The sequence below is a fragment of the Panulirus ornatus genome, chromosome 12 (genome assembly GCF_036320965.1).
Source record: "Panulirus ornatus isolate Po-2019 chromosome 12, ASM3632096v1, whole genome shotgun sequence".
NCBI classification, from domain to species: domain Eukaryota; kingdom Metazoa; phylum Arthropoda; class Malacostraca; order Decapoda; family Palinuridae; genus Panulirus; species Panulirus ornatus.
The window spans coordinates 27,791,261-27,812,861 of NC_092235.1; the positions used below are offsets into that span (position 1 = coordinate 27,791,261).

Below are 21,601 nucleotides of genomic sequence, written 5' to 3' on the forward strand. Positions count from 1 at the left end.
AACATTAATTGAACATTTCATTTGTTATGTATTGTGTTATAAACATTTAACATTTAAACCTGCATCAGGATTACAAAATTATCTGTTAACATTACGTGTTCAGACCACAATCTGTTGTCTGTGTATTTCTGAAATTCATGAAATACAGAATTTTTTGGTCTTGAGGATTATGGATTTTCAATACTGTACCTTTATTAAAGTCTGGAAGTGGATTTCAATCCGGAAACAAACAAGAACATATGACAGCTAGATTTCTATTTAGTATATCTCTGTCTACAAGGAGTAACCTTGATTACCTCTCCTGAATGGCCAAATCTGAATTTTGTTATAGGTTAAGGGTAACAGATGTGTTAATGGGAACTCTCTCTTATCAAAAAGAACTTCCAGGATCATCTGAAACCCATTAGCAAAAATATCAAAATATCAAATTTGGATATTGATAAGCTTATAGTAAATCTCTGGTTATATATTTTTATGTATGATATGAGCTTAAGGCAAAGATATTAACAGTTCAGATATCTCTGGGATTTTGTGAATTGCAATCTTGGATAATTGGTTGTGTATGATGGTTCATAGCTTATTCTTTTAAGAAGACTTTCCTGTTGTAAGGTAAAAGGGAAGATCATACTACAGTCCACAACATTTTAGCTCCAGGATTAAAGCAATTTTATTCTAAGGAATTTTTCTGTCACTCACAGAAACATTAGCAGTGACAGAATAAAGGGATTATCATATATCCCATTGAATGTCCTGTTCTTGTCTTTTCCCTCTTTTGTATTCATGGTAATGCAGTCTTATATTTTCAGTGCAAGTTGTAAAGACTGTTTCCAATTTGTGACAGCCAGATCAAAACAGGAGTCTACCTGAGATTTTTAAAAATATTTTGTACAAGACATCATGATATGAAGGCAACAATGCGCTTATTTCCTTCTTTTATACCTGCTTGCCTTTTCTGCTTTAGCAAGGTAAGATCAGAAGCAAATGAACAGTAGCCTCATTTGCACACATTCAATCTCAAACTGTCATGTATAGTGTAAAAAAATCAGATCGTACCATAGACTTACTTGTATCACATATTTTTCTGCCCCACAACCCCACAGAACTCAGGAAGCTGGCCATATCAGCCGGATGACAATATAGGTCTAGAAGTGTGGTGTGTTTGTCTGCGTGAGACAAGTGAGGGACAATTAAGGCATAAATGTTCAGTATCTTGAATATAGAATTTGCTTTTTGGGGATTGGGGATCTTGTATGTTGAATTGGTGTTAGTAACATTAGAGAGATGGGTGGAATCCAGAATGCAGACAAGAAAATGTAACTTATACTTGCCAAGTTAGCAGGTTTCACATGGGTGGATGTCTGATGGAGTGAAGTTTAAGATTGGGTCAGGAGGTCACTTATTTAGTGATTGTTGAGTCATTACAGTGTGTATATGTTTTGTCACTTTCATGTTTTCTGGGGGAAGGAGGATCTGTAAGTTAAGGTTGTTGAAGCGTGAAGCATGGGTAAGCTTTTTGTTTCTACACAGTGGTTGGTGTTTTTTATGGGTTTGTTTGGATGGGAAAGGTATAGTGCTGTTGCAGAGAACTGAATGCTGAGCATATTGAAGTGAGATTATATTGGAGGTATTTTTTTGTTGTGCAGTTGTTGCACATTCATTGCTCTAAGCATCTTGGCATTATTCTGAGTGCCCTGTGTTGTGTGGTTTGCAGCTGAGCTATGCTGGCTTTTGACAGGGGGATGACCAAGCAGATAAGGTTTTTTTTTTTTTTTAGAATAGAGCTGATGACTTATATGTGGAGCAATACTGAGGTATTATTTTCCTTGAAAGAAACTTGTGCTGCTAGGTATTCTAAGGGTGTTCAATTTGTTTATGGCATTTGCATCAATATGTGTGGTGTGAGAAGTAAATGTTGAGTGTGTGTCATATGTGGCACCAAGTAGAAGTGGTTTATCATTCACAGCTAAAGGAGGATGTAGTTTGGATTCATATCTGTTCAGAGTTAAGAGGGTAATGGTAAATTTTTGCAGAGATGGAGATGTTCTGCCTTGAGTGAGTTATTGTTTAAATTCCATGATGTAATGATGAATGTTTATTGTTGTTTGAATTGTCTCATGGTGTTCTTGCAAAGTCATCTACATACAGAAAACTTTCAAACTGTGTTATGTTGTAGGTAGTGAGAGGTCATGCAGGAGGAGATTAAAAAGGGTTATAGGAAGAAATGTAATATATATATATATATATATATATATATATATATATATATATATATATATATATATATATATATATATATATATATATTTTTTTTTTTTTGCTTTGTCGCTGTCTCCTGCGTTTGCGAGGTAGCGCAAGGAAACAGATGAAAGAAATGGCCCAACCCACCCCCATACACATGTATATACATACGTCCACACACACAAATATACATACCTACACAGCTTTCCATGGTTTACCCCAGACGCTTCACATGCCGTGATTCAGTCCACTGACAGCACGTCAACCCCGGTATACCACATCGATCCAATTCACTCTATTCCTTGCCCTCCTTTCACCCTCCTGCATGTTCAGGCCCCGATCACACAAAATCTTTTTCACTCCATCTTTCCACCTCCAATTTGGTCTCCCACTTCTCCTCGTTCCCTCCACCTCCGACACATATATCCTCTTGGTTAATCTTTCCTCACTCATTCTCTCCATGTGCTCAAACCATTTCAAAACACCCTCTTCTGCTCTCTCAACCATGCTCTTTTTATTTCCACACATCTCTCTTACCCTTACATTACTTACTCGATCAAACCACCTCACACCACACATTGTCCTCAAACATCTCATTTCCAGCACATCCATCCTCCTGCGCACAACTCTATCCATAGCCCACGCCTCGCAACCATACAACATTGTTGCAACCACTATTCCTTTAAACATACCCATTTTTCCTTTCCGAGATAATGTTCTCGACTTCCACACATTCTTCAAGGCTCCCAGGATTTTCGCCCCCTCCCCCACCCTATGATCCACTTCCGCTTTCATGGTTCCATCTGCTGCCAGATCCACTCCCAGATATCTAAAACACTTTACTTCCTCCAGTTTTTCTCCATTCAAACTTACCTCCCAATTGACTTGACCCTCAACCCTACTGTACCTAATAACCTTGCTCTTATTCACATTTGCTCTTAACTTTCTTCTTTCACACACTTTACCAAACTCAGTCACCAGCTTCTGCAGTTTCTCACATGAATCAGCCACCAGCGCTGTATCATCAGCGAACAACAACTGACTCACTTCCCAAGCTCTCTCATCCCCAACAGACTTCATACTTGCCCCTCTTTCCAAAACTCTTGCATTCACCTCCCTAACAACCCCATCCATAAACAAATTAAACAACCATGGAGACATCACACACCCCTGCCGCAAACCTACATTCACTGAGAACCAATCACTTTCCTCTCTTCCTACACGTACACATGCCTTACATCCTCGATAAAAACTTTTCACTGCTTCTAACAACTTGCCTCCCACACCATATATTCTTAATACCTTCCACAGAGCATCTCTATCAACTCTATCATATGCCTTCTCCAGATCCATAAATGCTACATACAAATCCATTTGTTTTTCTAAGTATTTCTCACATACATTCTTCAAAGCAAACACCTGATCCACACATCCTCTACCACTTCTGAAACCACACTGCTCTTCCCCAATCTGATGCTCTGTACATGCCTTCACCCTCTCAATCAATACCCTCCCATATAATTTACCAGGAATACTCAACAAACTTATACCTCTGTAATTTGAGCACTCACTCTTATCCCCTTTGCCTTTGTACAATGGCACTATGCACGCATTCCGCCAACCCTCAGGCACCTCACCATGAGTCATACATACATTAAATGACCTTACCAACCAGTCAATAATATATATATATATATATATATATATATATATATATATATATATATATATATATATATATTTTTTGGTCGCTGTCTCCCGTGTTTGCGAGGTAGCGCAAGGAAACAGACGAAAGAAATGGCCCAACCCACCCCCATACACATGTATATACATACGTCCACACACACAAATATACATACCTACACACCTTTCCATGGTTTACCCCAGACGCTTCACATGCCCTGATTCAATCCACTGACAGCACGTCAACCCCGGTATACCACATCGATCCAATTCACGCTATTCCTTGCCCTCCTTTCATCCTCCTGCATGTTCAGGCCCCGATCACACAAAATCTTTTTCACTCCATCTTTCCACCTCAAATTTGGTCTCCCACTTCTCCTCGTTCCCTCCACCTCCGACAATTTGGTCTCCCACTTCTCCTCGTTCCCTCCACCTCAGACAATTTGGTCTCCCACTTCTCCTCGTTCCCTCCACCTCCGACACATATATCCTCTTGGTCAATCTTTCCTCACTCATTCTCTCCATGTGCCCAAACCATTTCAAAACACCCTCTTCTGCTCTCTCAACCATGCTCTTTTTATTTCCACACATCTCTCTTACCCTTACGTTACTTACTCGATCAAACCACCTCACACCACACATTGTCCTCAAACATCTCATTTCCAGCACATCAATCCTCCTGCGCACAACTCTATCCATAGCCCACGCCTTGCAACCATACAACATTGTTGTAACCACTATTCCTTTAAACATACCCATTTTTCCTTTCCGAAATAATGTTCTCGACTTCCACACATTCTTCAAGGCTCCCAGGATTTTCGCCCCCTCCCCCACCCTATGATCCACTTCCGCTTCCATGGTTCCATCCGCTGCTATATCCACTCCCAGATATCTAAAACACTTTACTTCCTCCAGTTTTTCTCCATTCAAACTTACCTCCCAATTGACTTGACCCTCAACCCTACTGTACCTAATTACCTTGCTCTTATTCACATTTACTCTTAACTTTCTTCTTTCACACACTTTACCAAACTCAGTCACCAGCTTCTGCAGTTTCTCACATGAATCAGCCACCAGCGCTGTATCATCAGCGAACAACAACTGACTCACTTCCCAAGCTCTCTCATCCCCAACAGACTTCATACTTGCCCCTCTTTCCAAAACTCTTGCATTCACCTCCCTAACAACCCCATCCATAAACAAATTAAACAACCATGGAGACATCATACACCCCTGCCGCAAACCTACATTCACTGAGAACCAATCACTTTCCTCTCTTCCTACACGTACACATGCCTTACATCCTCGATAAAAACTTTTCACTGCTTCTAACAACTTGCCTCCCACACCATATATTCTTAATACCTTCCACAGAGCATCTCTATCAACTCTATCATATGCCTTCTCCAGATCCATAAATGCTACATACAAATCCATTTGCTTTTCTAAGTATTTCTCACATACATTCTTCAAAGCAAACACCTGATCCACACATCCTCTACCACTACTGAAACCACACACATATATATATATATATATATATATATATATATATATATATATATATATATATATATATATATATATATCCATTCTGTACTCAGTCTCTCCTGGTACTTCCTCACACAAGTCTCCTTCCCAAGCTCACTTACTCTCACCACCCTCTTCACCCCAACATTCACTCTTCTTTTCTGAAAACCCATACAAATCTTCACCTTAGCCTCCACAAGATAATGATCAGACATCCCTCCAGTTGCACCTCTCAGCACATTTACATCCAAAAGTCTCTCTTTTGCGCACCTGTCAATTAACACGTAATCCAATAACGCTCTCTGGCCATCTCTCCTACTTACATACGTATACTTATGTATATCTCACTTTTTAAACCAGGTATTCCCAATCACCAGTCCTTTTTCAGCACACAAATCTACAAGCTCTTCACCATTTCCATTTACAACACTGAACACCCCATGTATACCAATTATTCCCTCAACTGCCACATTACTCACCTTTGCATTCAAATCACCCATCACTATAACCCAGTCGCGTGCATCAAAACCACTAACACACTCATTCAGCTGCTCCCAAAACACTTGCCTCTCATGATCTTTCTTCTCATGCCCAGGTGCATATGCACCAATAATCACCCATCTCTCTCCATCATCTTTCAGTTTTACCCATATTAATCGAGAATTTACTTTCTTACATTCTATCACATACTCCCACAACTCCTGTTTCAGGAGTACTGCTACTCCTTCCCTTGCTCTTGTCCTCTCACTAACCCCTGACTTTACTCCCAAGACATTCCCAAACCACTCTTCCCCTTTACCCTTGAGCTTCATTTCACTCAGAGCCAAAACATCCAGGTTCCTTTCCTCAAACATACTACCTATCTCTCCTTTTTTCACATCTTGGTTACATCCACACACATTTAGACACCCCAATCTGAGTCTACTAGGAGGATGAGCACTCCCCGCGTGACTCCTTCTGTTTCCCATTTTTTAGAAAGTTAAAAATACAAGGAGGGGAGGATTTCTGGCCCCCCGCTCCCGTCCCCTCTAGTCGCCTTCTACGACACATGAGGAATGCGTGGGAAGTATTCTTTCACCCCGATCCCCAGGGATAATATATATATATATATACATACACACACACATACACACATATACACACATACACACACATATATATATATAAATACATATGAAAAATGTAAGAAATAATTTAGAAAACTGAAACTTCTAGCTTGAAATGAACTGAAAAAATGAATGTCACATAATGGTTCAGCCTCTGGCTATGGAAAGGGAAATGTATAATTTATTTACACAAACGCCAATAGTAGTTTTCATCAATTTAACCACTGTATCCTACTGCCTAGACCACTTCTCTTAACATGAAACTGGAATATTGGCTTATGATGTTTCTCAGTTGTCTTCATTACACAAAGTACAACCATGGAAACGGAAGTGGATCGTGGGGTGGGGGAGGGGGCGAAAATTCTGGGAGCCTTGAAGAATATGTGGAAGTCGAGAACATTATCTCGGAAAGCAAAAATGGGTATGTTTGAAGGAATAGTGGTTCCAACAATGTTGTATGGTTGCGAGGCGTGGGCTATGGATAGAGTTGTGCGCAGGAGGATGGATGTGCTGGAAATGAGATGTTTGAGGACAATGTGTGGTGTGAGGTGGTTTGATCGAGTAAGTAACGTAAGGGTAAGAGAGATGTGTGGAAATAAAAAGAGCGTGGTTGAGAGAGCAGAAGAGGGTATTTTGAAATGGTTTGGGCACATGGAGAGAATGAGTGAGGAAAGATTGACCAAGAGGATATATGTATCGGAGGTGGAGGGAACGAGGAGAAGTGGGAGACCAAATTGGAGGTGGAAAGATGGAGTGAAAAAGATTTTGTGTGATCGGGGCCTGAACATGCAGGAGGGTGAAAGGAGGGCAAGGAATAGAATGAATTGGATTGATGTGGTATACCGGGGTTGACGTGCTGTCAGTGGGTTGAATCAGGGCATGTGAAGCGTCTGGGGTAAACCATGGAAAGCTGTGTAGGTATTTATATTTGCGTGTGTGGACGTATGTACATACATGTGTATGGGGGTGGGATGGGCCATTTCTTTTGTCTGTTTCCTTGCGCTACCTCGCAAACGCGTGAGACAGCGACAAAGCAAAAGAAAAATATATATATATATATATATATATATATATATATATATATATATATATATATATATATATATATATATATATATATATATTACCCCTGGGGATAGGAGAGAAAGAATACTTCCCATGTATTCCCTGCGTGTCGTAGAAGGCGACTAAAAGGGAAGGGAGCAGGGGGCTGGAAATCCTCCCCTCTCATCTTCTTTTTTTAATTTTCCAAAAGAAGGAACAGAGAAGGGGGCCAGGTGAGGATATTCCCTCAAAGGCCCAGTCCTCATCCTCTGTTTTTAACGCTACCTCGCTAATGTGGGAAATGGCGAATAGTATGAAAGAAAGAAATATATATATATATATATATATATATATATATATATATATAAATATATATATATATATATATATATATATATATATATATGTATATATATATATATATATATGGCGCGGGGAGGCAGGCGAGGGAAGTGGCCCAACCCCCCCCATACACTTGTATATACATACGTATATACGTATATACGTATATATATATATATATATATATATATATATATTTTATCCCTGGGGATGGGGAGAAAGAATACTTCCCACATATTCCCTGCGTGTCGTAGAAGGCGACTAAAAGGGGAGGGAGCGGGTGGCTGGAAATCCTCCCCTCTCGTTTTTTTCAATTTTCCAAAAGAAGGAACAGAGAAGGGGGCCAGGTGAGGATATTCCCTCGAAGGCCCAGTCCTCTGTTCTTAACGCTACCTCGCTATCGCGGGAAATGGCGAATAGTACGAAAGAAAGAAAAAGATATATATATATATATATATATATATATATATATATATATATATATATATTTAATTATTTATTTTGCTTTGTCGCTGTCTCCCGCGTTAGCGAGGTAGCGCAAGGAAACAGACGAAAGAATGGCCCAACCCGCCCACATACACATGTATGTACATACACGTCCACACACGCAAATATACATACATATACATCTCAATGTACACATATATATACACACACAGACATATACATATATACACATGTACATAATTCATACTGTCTGCCTTTATTTGTTCCCATTGCCGCCTCGCCACACATAGAATAACAACCCCCTCCCCCCTCATGTGTGCGAGGTATCGCTAGGAAAGACACCAAAGGCCCCATTCGTTCACACTCAGTCTCTAGCTGTCATGTAATAATGCACCGAAACCACAGCTCCCTTTCCACATCCAGGCCCCACACACTTTCCATGGTTTACCCCAGACGCTTCACATGCCTTGGTTCAATCCATTGACAGCACGTCGACCCCGGTATACCACATCGTTCCAATTCACTCTATTCCTTGCGCGCCTTTCACCCTCCTGCATGTTCAGGTCCCGATCACTCAAAATCTTTTTCACTCCATCTTTCCACCTCCAATTTGGTCTCACACTTCTCCTCGTTCCCTCCACCTCTGACACATATATCCTCTTGGTCAATCTTTCCCCACTCATTCTCTCCATGTGACCAAACCATTTCAAAACACCTCTTCTGCTCTCTCAACCACACTCTTTTTATTTCCACACATCTCTCTCACCCTTACATTACTTACTCGATCAAACCACCTCACACCACATATTGTCCTCAAACATCTCATTTCCAGCACATCCACCCTCCTGCGCACAACTCTATCCATAGCCCACGCCTCACAGCCATACAACATTGTTGGAACCACTATTCCTTCAAGCATACCCATTTTTGCTTTCTGAGATAATGTTCTCGACTTCCAAACATTCTTCAAGGCTCCCAGAATTTTCGCCCCCTCCCCCACCCTATGATTCACTTCCGCTTCCATGGTTCCCTCCGCTGCCATATATATATATATATATATATATATATATATATATATATATATTTTTTTTCATACTATTTGCCATTTCCAGCATTAGCAAGGTAGCATTAAGAACAGAGGACTGAGCCTTGAGGGAATATCCTCACTTGGCCCCCTTCTCTGTTCCTCTTTTGGAAAATTTAAAAATGAGAGGGGAGGATTTCCAGCCTCCCACTCCCAAATACATATATATATATATTTTTTCTTTTTTTTTTCATACTATTCGCCATTTCCCGCATTAGCGAGGTAGCGTTAAGAACAGAGGACTGAGCCTTTGAGGAAATATCCTCACCTGGCCCCCTTCTCTGTTCCTTCTTTTGGAAAATTAAAAAAAGAAGATGAGAGGGGAGGATTTCCAGCCCCCCGCTCCCTTCCCTTTTAGTCGCCTTCTACGACACGCAGGGATTACGTGAGAAGTATTCTTTCTCCCCTATCCCCAGGGATATATATATATATATATATATATATATATATATATATATATTTTTTTTTTTTTTTTTGCTTTGTCGCTGTCTCCCGCGTTTGCGAGGTAGCGCAAGGAAACAGACGAAGGAAATGGCCCAACCCACCCCCATACACATGTACATGCATACGTCCACACACGCAAATATACATACCTACACAGCTTTCCATGGTTTACCCCAGACGCTTCACATGCCCTGATTCAATCCACTGACAGCACGTCAATCCCGGTATACCACATCGATCCAATTCACTCTATTCCTTGTCCTCCTTTCACCCTCCTGCATGTTCAGGCCCCGATCACACAAAATCTTTTTCACTCCATCTTTCCACCTCCAATTTGGTCTCCCACTTCTCCTCGTTCCCTTTACATATATATATATATATGTATGGAGAAGGCATATGACAGAGTTGATAGAGATGCTCTGTGGAAGGTATTAAGAATATATGGTGTGGGAGGCAAGTTGTTAGAAGCAGTGAAAAGTTTTTATCGAGGATGTAAGGCATGTGTACGTGTAGGAAGAGAGGAAAGTGATTGGTTCTCAGTGAATGTAGGTTTGCGGCAGGGGTGTGTGATGTCTCCATGGTTGTTTAATTTGTTTATGGATGGGGTTGTTAGGGAGGTGAATGCAAGAGTTTTGGAAAGAGGGGCAAGTATGAAGTCTGTTGGGGATGAGAGAGCTTGGGAAGTGAGTCAGTTGTTGTTCGCTGATGATACAGCGCTGGTGGCTGATTCATGTGAGAAACTGCAGAAGCTGGTGACTGAGTTTGGTAAAGTGTGTGAAAGAAGAAAGTTAAGAGAAAATGTGAATAAGAGCAAGGTTATTAGGTACAGTAGGGTTGAGGGTCAAGTCAATTGGGAGGTAAGTTTGAATGGAGAAAAACTGGAGGAAGTGAAGTGTTTTAGATATCTGGGAGTGGATCTGGCAGCGGATGGAACCATGGAAGCAGAAGTGGATCATAGGGTGGGGGAGGGGGCGAAAATTCTGGGAGCCTTGAAGAATGTGTGGAAGTCGAGAACATTATCTCGGAAAGCAAAAATGGGTATGTTTGAAGGAATAGTGGTTCCAACAATGTTGTATGGTTGCGAGGCGTGGGCTATGGATAGAGTTGTGCGCAGGAGGATGGATGTGCTGGAAATGAGATGTTTGAGGACAATGTGTGGTGTGAGGTGGTTTGATCGAGTAAGTAACGTAAGGGTAAGAGAGATATGTGGAAATAAAAAGAGCGTGGTTGAGAGAGCAGAAGAGGGTGTTTTGAAATGGTTTGGTCACATGGAGAGAATGAGTGAGGAAAGATTGACCAAGAGGATATATGTGTCGGAGGTGGAGGGAACGAGGAGAAGAGGAAGACCAAATTGGAGGTGGAAAGATGGAGTGAAAAAGATTTTGTGTGATCGGGGCCTGAACATGCAGGAGGGTGAAAGGAGGACAAGGAATAGAGTGAATTGGATCGATGTGGTATACCGGGATTGACGTGCTGTCAGTGGATTGAATCAGGGCATGTGAAGCGTCTGGGGTAAACCATGGAAAGCTGTGTAGGTATGTATATTTGCGTGTGTGGACGTGTATGTATATACATGTGTATGGGGGTGGGTTGGGCCATTTCTTTCATCTGTTTCCTTGCGCTACCTCACAAATGCGGGAGACAGCGACAAAGCAAAAAAAAAAAAAAATATATATATATATATATATATATATATATATATATATATATATATATATATATATATATATATTTGTATGGGCATTGCTGGACTCCACCTGCTTAAGGTTACACAGCAGTGCAGTATCATTGTCAGTTGACAATAGGAATATAGTCTTATCAAAGAACTTCTTGCTTCAGAGAATGCTATCCTTTCCCTGCTACTGAGTGTAGTACTGCCTCAGAGCTTCAGAAACCTTAGATGAAGGGTCCATGCAGTACCATCAGGACATTGTAACATCAAACATTTACATCTTTGCCCATACACTCAGTGACCTCCCTTTCCACACACTCCCAAGCACACCCAAGTTTTTTGCCCCCATCAACCCTTTGGTTCACTTAAGCTTCCATTGTTCCATCTGCTCCCATGTCCACTCCCAGGTGTCTAAAACATTCCAGTACTCCTAGGATCTCTCCATTCAGATTGGCACTCAAACCAAAATATCTCTCTCCCTGGTAAGCTGTATTACTTGGTATTACTGTAGCAACTATCCCATCTTGGAAACCCCACTTTAAAGAAATGGATAAGTATGCCTCTTAAGAAACTAGAGGCCCTGTTCAGATGAAATTTCTTTTCTTTGAACCGTTGCTTTGTTTATACAAGGGATTGATCCGTCCCTGGATGGTTTTAGCTGTGCATCCTTACTTGACAGAGTTGAGTCGAACATGGTCTGACGTATAAACTCTTCCTGGCTGACTTCAAAACTTGACCTGCTTGCCATATGCTGCAATTTTTATTCACTTTCCTCCTTCTATTGATATTACATTGGTTTTTGCTTCCAAGAACTAGCTGCTTTTGTTCCTCCATTACTAGCTAGACCACACAACACTCAGAAAGCTGCTGCTTCACATGATTACCATGTGTCCATTGGCATTTGTGTATCCTCTTTTTTTCTCAACATGTAACAGTCAAGTAAGGAACCATTAATTTTTATTATTTAGCATTCAAGTAAAGAATGATATGACCTTGTATTTTTCAGCTTTTATTTGTCATGCTTAAATCATAGATTTATTTTAAAATATTTTCATGTCAGAGCTCTGGCTGGCTAAGTCTCAGTAGACTGCACTGAATCATACACTTGTGTGAAAATGGTTCCAGGGAACTTAATTATTCTCTTCTAATTTCATGAATGATGTAATGTTTCTCATCTCAGCTGATCCCTTTCACTCATTTTTTTTTTGTGAAAATTATGAAATTTTGAATTAGATGGTATATAACATATCATATTAAATTCAGTTATTATAATAATTTTCCTGTTTTTCTGTTGATATTTGATTTTTGTAGACTAAGATATATAATGAACCAGTATGCACAAAGTTACATAGGGTTATGTATACCAATAAAGTATTTTGCTGAGCCATATTGTACAGAATATTTTTATCCAGTACATCTTTATAATTGGAAAAAAGTCAGGTACTGTTGAGTGAGATTGTGATGAGATCATAACCAGATACCATCACCTCTAGTTTCTAGGATCATTCATGTATTATTTTTATTTTTTCTTTATCCTTCTACCTGCAAAATGGTTAAGCTGCAAAGCAAGTTATAATTTGGGTAGATGTAAAATTTTTCAATACAATACCAATTATTGCAACAGTCCTAGGAATTTAATGATTAAAGTGTTGCTCATCTAGTCTCTTTGATATGCATACCATGACTGTAGTATGTATACATATATGAATACTGAATGAGCTCTCTGTATACCCAGCACACAAAGTGTGTAATGAATAAGGTCATTGTATGTCATAAACGAACCATATTTTGAACATTGAAGTGAAATTTGCTTAATAAGATTAATTTTTGTGCGTACCATGAATAGCTTTCTTGCAACTGATTACTTGATATCCAGTACAGAATCTTTGGTACCCAGCATAATAGTCCAACTAATCTCCTCATCACATTCTTTTGCTCCTGAGACTTCATGTCAATATCCCTCTCTTCCACATGCTTTCTGATTATGGCCATACTTTTCCTTCACTCTGATTCACCATGCTCATGTGCCCTCTTGCAGTCATCCTATCCACATGATCAAACCATCTTGGATTTTTGCTTCACTTTTTTAACTATCCCTTTTGCAGTTCCTTACTAGCATTTGATATCTTTTTGCTTTATCTGCTCCTCATGTCTCACATGGCAGTTTTAGAAAATTCATTGCCTTGAACTTCCATGTTTTATTATTTGCCCAAACTTGACTTCTGTATATCAGAATTAATATTACTCAACACATTGTTATGTATATCTGTGAACCCTAACTTTTTGAACTGCTCAAAACTGTGCAGTCTTATGGAGAAATTTATTATAGGGCATATGAATAAAGATGAAACCTAATTAGGAATGGACATAGTTCCTATTTGAATATCTTCGACATGCAGAGGTAATCCAGTTGTATCAGTGACTAGAAAAGTTGGAGGAAATTCTGAATTACATTTGCATTTTCAGGAAGATTCTTCATCTTGGGAGGGTACTTTACTGAAGTAGAAATACTGTTATGATTGGATTATCTTTTGTGCATGTGTGTGTGTGTGTGTGTGTGTGTGTGTGTATTTGTACTATATCTTGTACATATTTTATGCATATAGGTAGGGGTACTTCTACTGTTGTAGGGCCTCATCTCTAAAAAAATTTTTGAGCTTTGTAATACTGTTTGCATTCACTATTCTTCATGTACATGTTTCATTCACCCACCACTGTTCCAGTAGAATTATTTCTTCACAACTTTTCTGACTTGCATATTTTCTTGTGTCCTTTGGTTAGCCGGTCCACCCATGTGTTAAAGACACTGTTAAATCAAAAGCTGAAAATATAATAATGTTTCCCTTTTTTCTTTCTTCCAACATTGACATCTGTGGATGCAATCCACTACTCCCTATGAGTATGAAAGCTTATTAATGATTACATAGTTGCACAATATGGGGAGGAATTCCTACACCTGTGAGAACACATGTGTAAATTTTCTTTAGTATCATATGATTTAACATGTCAAATTCATGGATAATGTCTGCATTCACAGTCTTATCATTTGGCTTATTCCATTTATGCACCATCAAAGAAGTACATCTCATCGTTTCTAATTGGATTTTTATCTAGTTTCTTGCTTTGACCTCTTGTTCCTCTTTCATAGCTGCTTTCAGAGAAATGTTCTTCCTCAGTGTTGTCATTTTGATATTGAATTTAGAAGTCATACTCAAGTCTCCCATCTTTGTGTTTTCTTCCAGTGTGGGCAAATTCATAGCATCAAACATCTCTCTGTAACTCAACTGTCTCATTTCTTATATCATCTTTGTTGCCCTTTCCTCGACTTTCTGTGTCAATTTTTCAGATCTTGTAATTGCAATGACCAAACTTGAAATGCATGCTGTACTCTAATTTGGGTTTGATATAAGGTGAAAATAGGTCGTTGGATATGTCTTCATCCATGTCCTTAAATGCAATGTTGATATTAACCAACACAGTTGATTTACATCTTTGACAGTAGTCCTGATGTGGTGTTCTGGGAATGGTTATCAACTTCCAAATGTGTGTCTCTTTGTATGTTTTTTACATGTATGTGTTTGTATATGTGGGAAGGCACATGCAAGTGCTTGTTTATATGTATGTGAAAGTGAATGGGTGCATGTATGTGTGCAATTGCATTTATACCAATCATACCAAAATGGTTGAGACAAGGGCCTTCTGGAAAAGTGATTTTTCTGTTCCAAATAATACCCCTAAGTGGAATCTCTCCCCTACTTCACAAATTATTTAGTGTTTATACATCTACCAAGTAATGAGTGGGAAAGTAGAGCAAAAGGACAGAACATAAACCAATAGGTAAAAGGCTGTGGATTAAGGAAATAATGGCCTGAATTCACATATATAAACATCATTGAAATATTGAGGAAAATGTGACAATTAAAACTGAAGGATGCCAACACATGATTGATGAGCATTAGATAATGACCTCAGAAGCAGATGATTTTAAGGAAACAGATCATATAGCAGTCAGGGATGACAGAAGATTAGAGAAATGACCATCTTTTTCTTAAACATTTAATGACCAGCACTGCCCTATTGTTCATTAGGTTGTGATCTTTCAGGTGTATTTGCAACATCTGTGCCAACTGTAGCCTAAGCACTTGAGCCAGATCACGATATCTTTACCATCTTGAAATCAGTTTGAATGCCTTTTCCTACCCCTTCACATGGCTTCACATATGCTTGGTGAAGATAGATGTGGTTCTGACAGTGTTATTGAGGGTACACTGTAACAAAATATGTGACAAATTATTATTTTGAAGGCCACTAAAAACCCACAAGTTGGAAAATTTCATGGGAAGAGCTTGTTAACAATGAGAAAACAGTTACTGCTTTGAGCCTCATCTGCTTTAATTCTGTTAGCTGCTGAGATTTTTCTTAATTGATAAATTTTGAGAATGTCCTGGAACACAAATTTTTTAACTGAATGGAAAACTTTGGTGCAGAGAATTTTGGTACAAAGAGTATCACCTCAGATTTGAGCATAATTGCATATCTGCATGCATAGAATTAAATATTTATGCATTTATATTTGACAGTTTCATGTATTTCAGTAATGGAAATAGGGAAGGTAACATGCTTTTGATCAGTAAATAGAATAACTTAAAATCCCTTTCTGTATAAATTGATATGAACCTATTGCTATCAGACTTGTAAATTGAAGTGCTGTCATTATATGGTGGTGAAAGGTGTAGGAAGGTGTTGGTAAAAGTCATGTGATATAATACAAGGTTTAGAGTATTTTCATATTTCTTTGACTGAAACGAGTAAAATTTTCCATGAGAATGTTGGGTGAAGTCTTTTCTTCTTTAGGTCTATTGACTGGTAATAACTGATTTTTGGCATAAGGGCTATCCTTTGTAAAGTATTCAGAGAATAATTTTACTTCATGTGAATTTCTAACTACCTTGTGCTTTAAGTAACACTTCACATTGTCTGGAAGTATGATTAACTTTACAACTATTAGTGCATAATAGTAAAAGATATTTTCAACACATGCATATTTTTCTGACTGCATCATCAAGATGTGTGTCATCCCTGTGCTGACGCCTTCCATCAACTCCTGAGCGTGCCTGTAGAATGTGACCTTCGGACCTTCTCTCTTGCAGCTGCAGCTACCACAGCAGACGGATCCCCTCCTGCCGCCACCTTCCCTTGGCCCGATGATGCATCAAGGAGAAGGCCGAGTTCGTCCTTGCCCTTTCTGTGGGAAGTCTTTTCGACGGAGTGATCACCTTCGCAGCCATATTAGGACTCATACTGGGGAGAAGCCTTTTGCCTGCCCTGTCTGCCCTTACCGTGCTGCTCAAAAGATTACGATGGACAGACATGTCCGTAGACATCACATTCAGCAACAGCAGCAAGAGCAACACCTGCAGGAACAACAACAACTACAGCAACACCATCACCAACATCAGCAACAGTTACAGGAACAACAACATTAGCAGCAATATCATTAGTCTCTATGCCACAACAATATAATCCTCAACAGCAACACCCAAACATTTCTTGTAGCTGTACAGACTTAAGAAATACCAGCTGATTAGCATTTGCCTGAACAAACATGAAAACTAAAAGCTAAAATGCATATTAGAGAGCTAACATCCTCTGTATCCTTAGAAATTTTGTACTTGTCATAGCAGTAAGAGAAGAGACAAAGTGAGGGTTAGTACTGTAAGAAACCTCATAAGGAAAAAATTATAACCAGTTATTCTTGGAAAGTGAGTAAAAGTAAAATTCTGAATGATAAACCTGAGAAAAAAGTGATTGGATGTAACATTATAACAGCATATGATCTGTATTGGAGGTTGATTAGTTTTAGAACTCACTAAGGCAAGACATAAAAATTGTGGTTGACATAGTTTTGGCAACTGAGTTACTGATGTAAGTTTTGAAAATGTTGTTCTCTTTTATGAACTGTTTAGATTGGCAATTTTAGCTGTAATATATGGATACATATCAAACTACAACTAAAAGTGTAGCAACCACATTTGTGCTGTATAGGATTAATGAAAGTGAAGACAAAAAATAAACATTCCAGTTATATACAGATTATTGAAATGAGGGCTGTAAGAACTCTGTCTCAACCATGTGTTTATTAGCACGATGAAAAGCTATAAGGTGACCGAAGGATTAAAGTTAGAATGTCAACACATCGTGAACTTTCATAGAAGAATGCAGTTAGCAAAATTGTAAGTTCCTTTTATTTTTGATATGGAATTTAGGCTACTGTATTTACAGTGGTGCTAACACTGTTGTGCATTTATAGCATCTGGTGTTAGAATAAGAATCTTAAAACAGTAGTGATATTTTTTCTCATACTTATTATCTTCCTATTTGGATTATTCAGTAGGTTAAAGGTTTCACATCATATGCAACACTCCTGATCTTCAGCTCCAGTTATGTGGAACATTGGATTTATGATTTAGATGTTGTGTCATATGAATGACTCACAACGTTTTTATCATAGAGATGTGCCTTGATAACTAGAGTAGGGAAACACATTATTAAAGGAAGTATATCAGTCAGTGGTATCATTATGTGACTTTTATGCATGTAACTTTTACTTGCCATATTAAGCATTTAGACTTACTTGTAGCTGACATGAGTATGTTTTTCTTTTTATGGTAATGAATGTACAGTATACTGAATCAAAGATAAAGGAGGCACACCAAGATAGAAGATTATGAGAAATTCTGTTCCCATGGCTTGCTTAGTGTTGTGACTAAATATGTCTTGGAATATTTACCTAATTTTATCCTGGTGTAGCTGTATTGTTTTGCTTTTTCCCAAATGTTGGAATTATGATCCATTATTTGACGGCGGTGGTCTGTGTTGCAGCGTGGCATGGTGGGTCATGGCCCGGAGGTCACCTTGTCTTCCTTCTCGCTGGCACGGGCACTACACAATGCCACAGACAACGAGGACATCAGGATCATGAGGTCATCAATGCACCTCCCTACAGGTGTGGGTGTAGATGGGCTAACTTGTCCCTTCTGTGGGCGCCGAAGCAAGCGACGAGACCACCTACGTCTACACATCCGTACTCATACTGGAGAGAAGCCATACAGGTGCCCTTACTGTGACCGTCGCACCAACCAAAAGAATAATCTTAAGCTTCACATTAGGAATGTCCACCCTGGTCAGCCGGCTGACCTTTAAACCCCAGCATTTCCTCATTTTTTAGATAATTTTATATACAGTGCAGAGAAGGAATAAGAAAGATATAACCCTTTCTCAGATGTAAGTTACAGCTTGTTTGTTAATAATGAGATTTTTATGTAAATATGTCTTGAGATTGCATCCATTTAGCTCTTGTTTGACCACAGATAACAGATATATGCATTATCAAGCTTAATAGGCAGCTCATTACTGTAATTACATTATTATTTGATTGATAGCAGTTACCTCTAAATAATGTATATATATTTCTGAAATATGATTGTTCTCACATATTGCTCTTAAGTTTTTAGCTACACAATAGCTTGGTAAAATCACACTTGCCCCTTGTAAATATTTCCCATCCAATTACTGTAGCAATGGAACTGATTATTTTTTTCTTAAATGTAGCTGTATGTTTCCATTTCTCACGGTAAAGCCACCTTTAGTCTAACATGGTTTGTACAGTCATATTTGTTTTTAGAATTTAAAAAATTCTTAATATGATATATTATAATTACAGCAGATCACATTTTGATGTATACTTGGACCAATTTTTCTTTACCTGAAGGATTCCTCAGAACAAAGTCTGCAGAATACTTTTTGTTTATGTTTTTGATTCATTTGCAATGGCAAGAATCACTTTGCATTTGTACTTACAATTCATAATTTTTCATGGAATATATCTAGGTAGAATTACTCCTATAAGAACCTAAAGTCACTGCTTTTATTTAGATTATAAAGCTTGATTTTCATCATGGAAGTGAATCACAATAACAGCTTTCTATGTCTTGAGTTACATTTAAAGGCACAGTCAGCACAAATTTTTAACTTTTGTTTTGTCCAAGAAAATTCATATCTGAAGAAAAAGATAAGGTATTACATTAACAGATCAATAGTTTTCAAAAAAGTTATCCTGCAACTTTTTGTGCTTTGGCAAAATGTCTCTTAAAATATCAAAGGTCTGGATCTCTCAGAGAATTCACTTTATCCATTTCATACTAGCTCACATGAAAGCATTTCCAGATGAATATAGTTCCATTGGACAGCTGCACTTGGACACATTCAGAAAAGCACCGTTATCTACCACTGCAAGTATATATTCTTTCTTATTTTTGTTTCTGTAACCCTTACTTGATGGGTGGTTGGTTGTTTGGGGCCTTAGGATTATCAACTGCCAGGGCTATTAAGGCCATCTTGTAGAAAGCATATATAGGGTATTACAGGGTCCTATATCACTGACAAAGAAAGCAAAATTGAAGTTTTCGATTATTGTTCGGCTTCACACAGTCAGCAACTCATTACAACTGGCATTAAGCGGCTGCATTTCCTATGGTTTATTGTGATATCTGTATGTACATTTTTTCTAATCCATCGTGGTGACTCATTACATACCATGTTTATTTGTTATTCTCTTGTTATTCGTAATATAACTTTACTTTTATATCACTTTCATAAGGCATATAGTATATGTTTACCTCTTTTCAAACATTTAGTCATTTCTCTGGTATTATTTTCTTTTATTTCTAATCAAATAAGGTTTGAAGATTTCTGTATTTATTTGTTGACAGTACTAACACACTATTTAGATTACACGGCACATTAAATTTCTTAATTATATAACCCAGGATCCCTTTTATTGGGCTCATTCACCTCCAAGACTGCACTAAAATCAGTAGGAGAAAAAGGATGAATTCCATTGGAGTAAGAAGTTCCCTGACTTAGAGTTTTGTGCTCCCTTCAAATATATTGATGATGATACAGTCTTGCTGAAAGTGACTTTTCACTTGCTGCATAACTACATGCAGATGGACTCTGGTTGTGCCAATTACATAGAAAACCAAACTACTGCATGCATTTAAGTGCCATGTAATAATGGTGTGTATGTATGGGCTGTGCTTCCCATGATTTTAGGCCTTACCCACAATTAAATGTTTTGTAATGTATTGTATCCTCTCATTCTTTACATTCTTATTGTTTTCATTTAGAAAGTTTAAGATTTCAGTTTCTTTAGGCTTATATCTATTGTAATGGATAGTTCAACATTGGTATGTTTGAATATTTGAGTTGCTATTCACGGAGTTGAAAAAAAAAAATCTGATATATGCATAGACTGTCTCATGATTGAGTTAGGGAGAATTGTCAGATACCTGTGTAGTAAGCATAAGTAGACCAGGATTTAGAAAATATTCAGGTAGAGTCAAAGAAGATGTGACAGATATCCTAAGTTCTGTTCTTCTTTTACAAAAATGAATGGTACTGTAGATATTAGAAAATATTTGTTACGTTAGATAATTAGAATTGTGGATAAAAGAATTTTTTCTTTCAAATTTATTTTCTTACAGGATAGAACATCTGTACATTGAATTGTGATGCATGACCTTCAGTAACAGACACACACACACACACACACACACACACACACACACACACACACACACACACACACAAAGAAAAACTTTTGCTGCAATTTTGTATGATATAGTTATGCTCTGGCAGATATTAAGATATTTGAGTTTTAGAGGTATGAGTTGTGCACTTTTCATTCATTTTGTGAATAACGCATTGAAATTTCTAAAGAGCGGTGTATTTTTAGTTTACTCTATGAATAACCCTCAAAATTTCTTATAATGAAGAGAGGGACATGGAATATATCTTTTTTCTTTTCTTTCTTTTAAACTATTAGCCATTTCCCCGCGTTAGCAAGGTAGCGTTAAGAACAGAGGACTGGGCCTTTTTTGGAATATCCTCACCTGGCCCCCTCTGTTCCTTCTTTTGGAAAATTAAAAAAAAAACGAGAGGGGAGGATTT

At 38.3% G+C, this 21,601-nt stretch overlaps 1 protein-coding gene across 5 annotated transcripts in view; it reads left to right on the forward strand.

Moving 5' to 3' along the window:
* The window catches only part of LOC139751952 (uncharacterized), a 331,514-nt gene that overhangs the window by 298,496 nt on the left and 11,417 nt on the right, over positions 1–21,601 (forward strand). Inside the window, exons 5-6 of one of the 5 annotated variants that reach the window (XR_011713449.1) lie at positions 16,741–17,823; positions 18,473–18,580. The exons of 3 other annotated variants lie outside the window; for them this stretch is intronic. Coding sequence is in view for 1 of the 2 variants with exons in the window: in XM_071667687.1 (XP_071523788.1) it covers positions 18,473–18,793 (321 nt within the window). In the remaining variant the exon portion in view is untranslated. Of the gene's footprint in view, positions 1–16,740; positions 17,824–18,472; positions 21,250–21,601 lie in introns of those variants that run through there. One more of the 5 variants, XM_071667687.1, reaches the window with a different exon arrangement.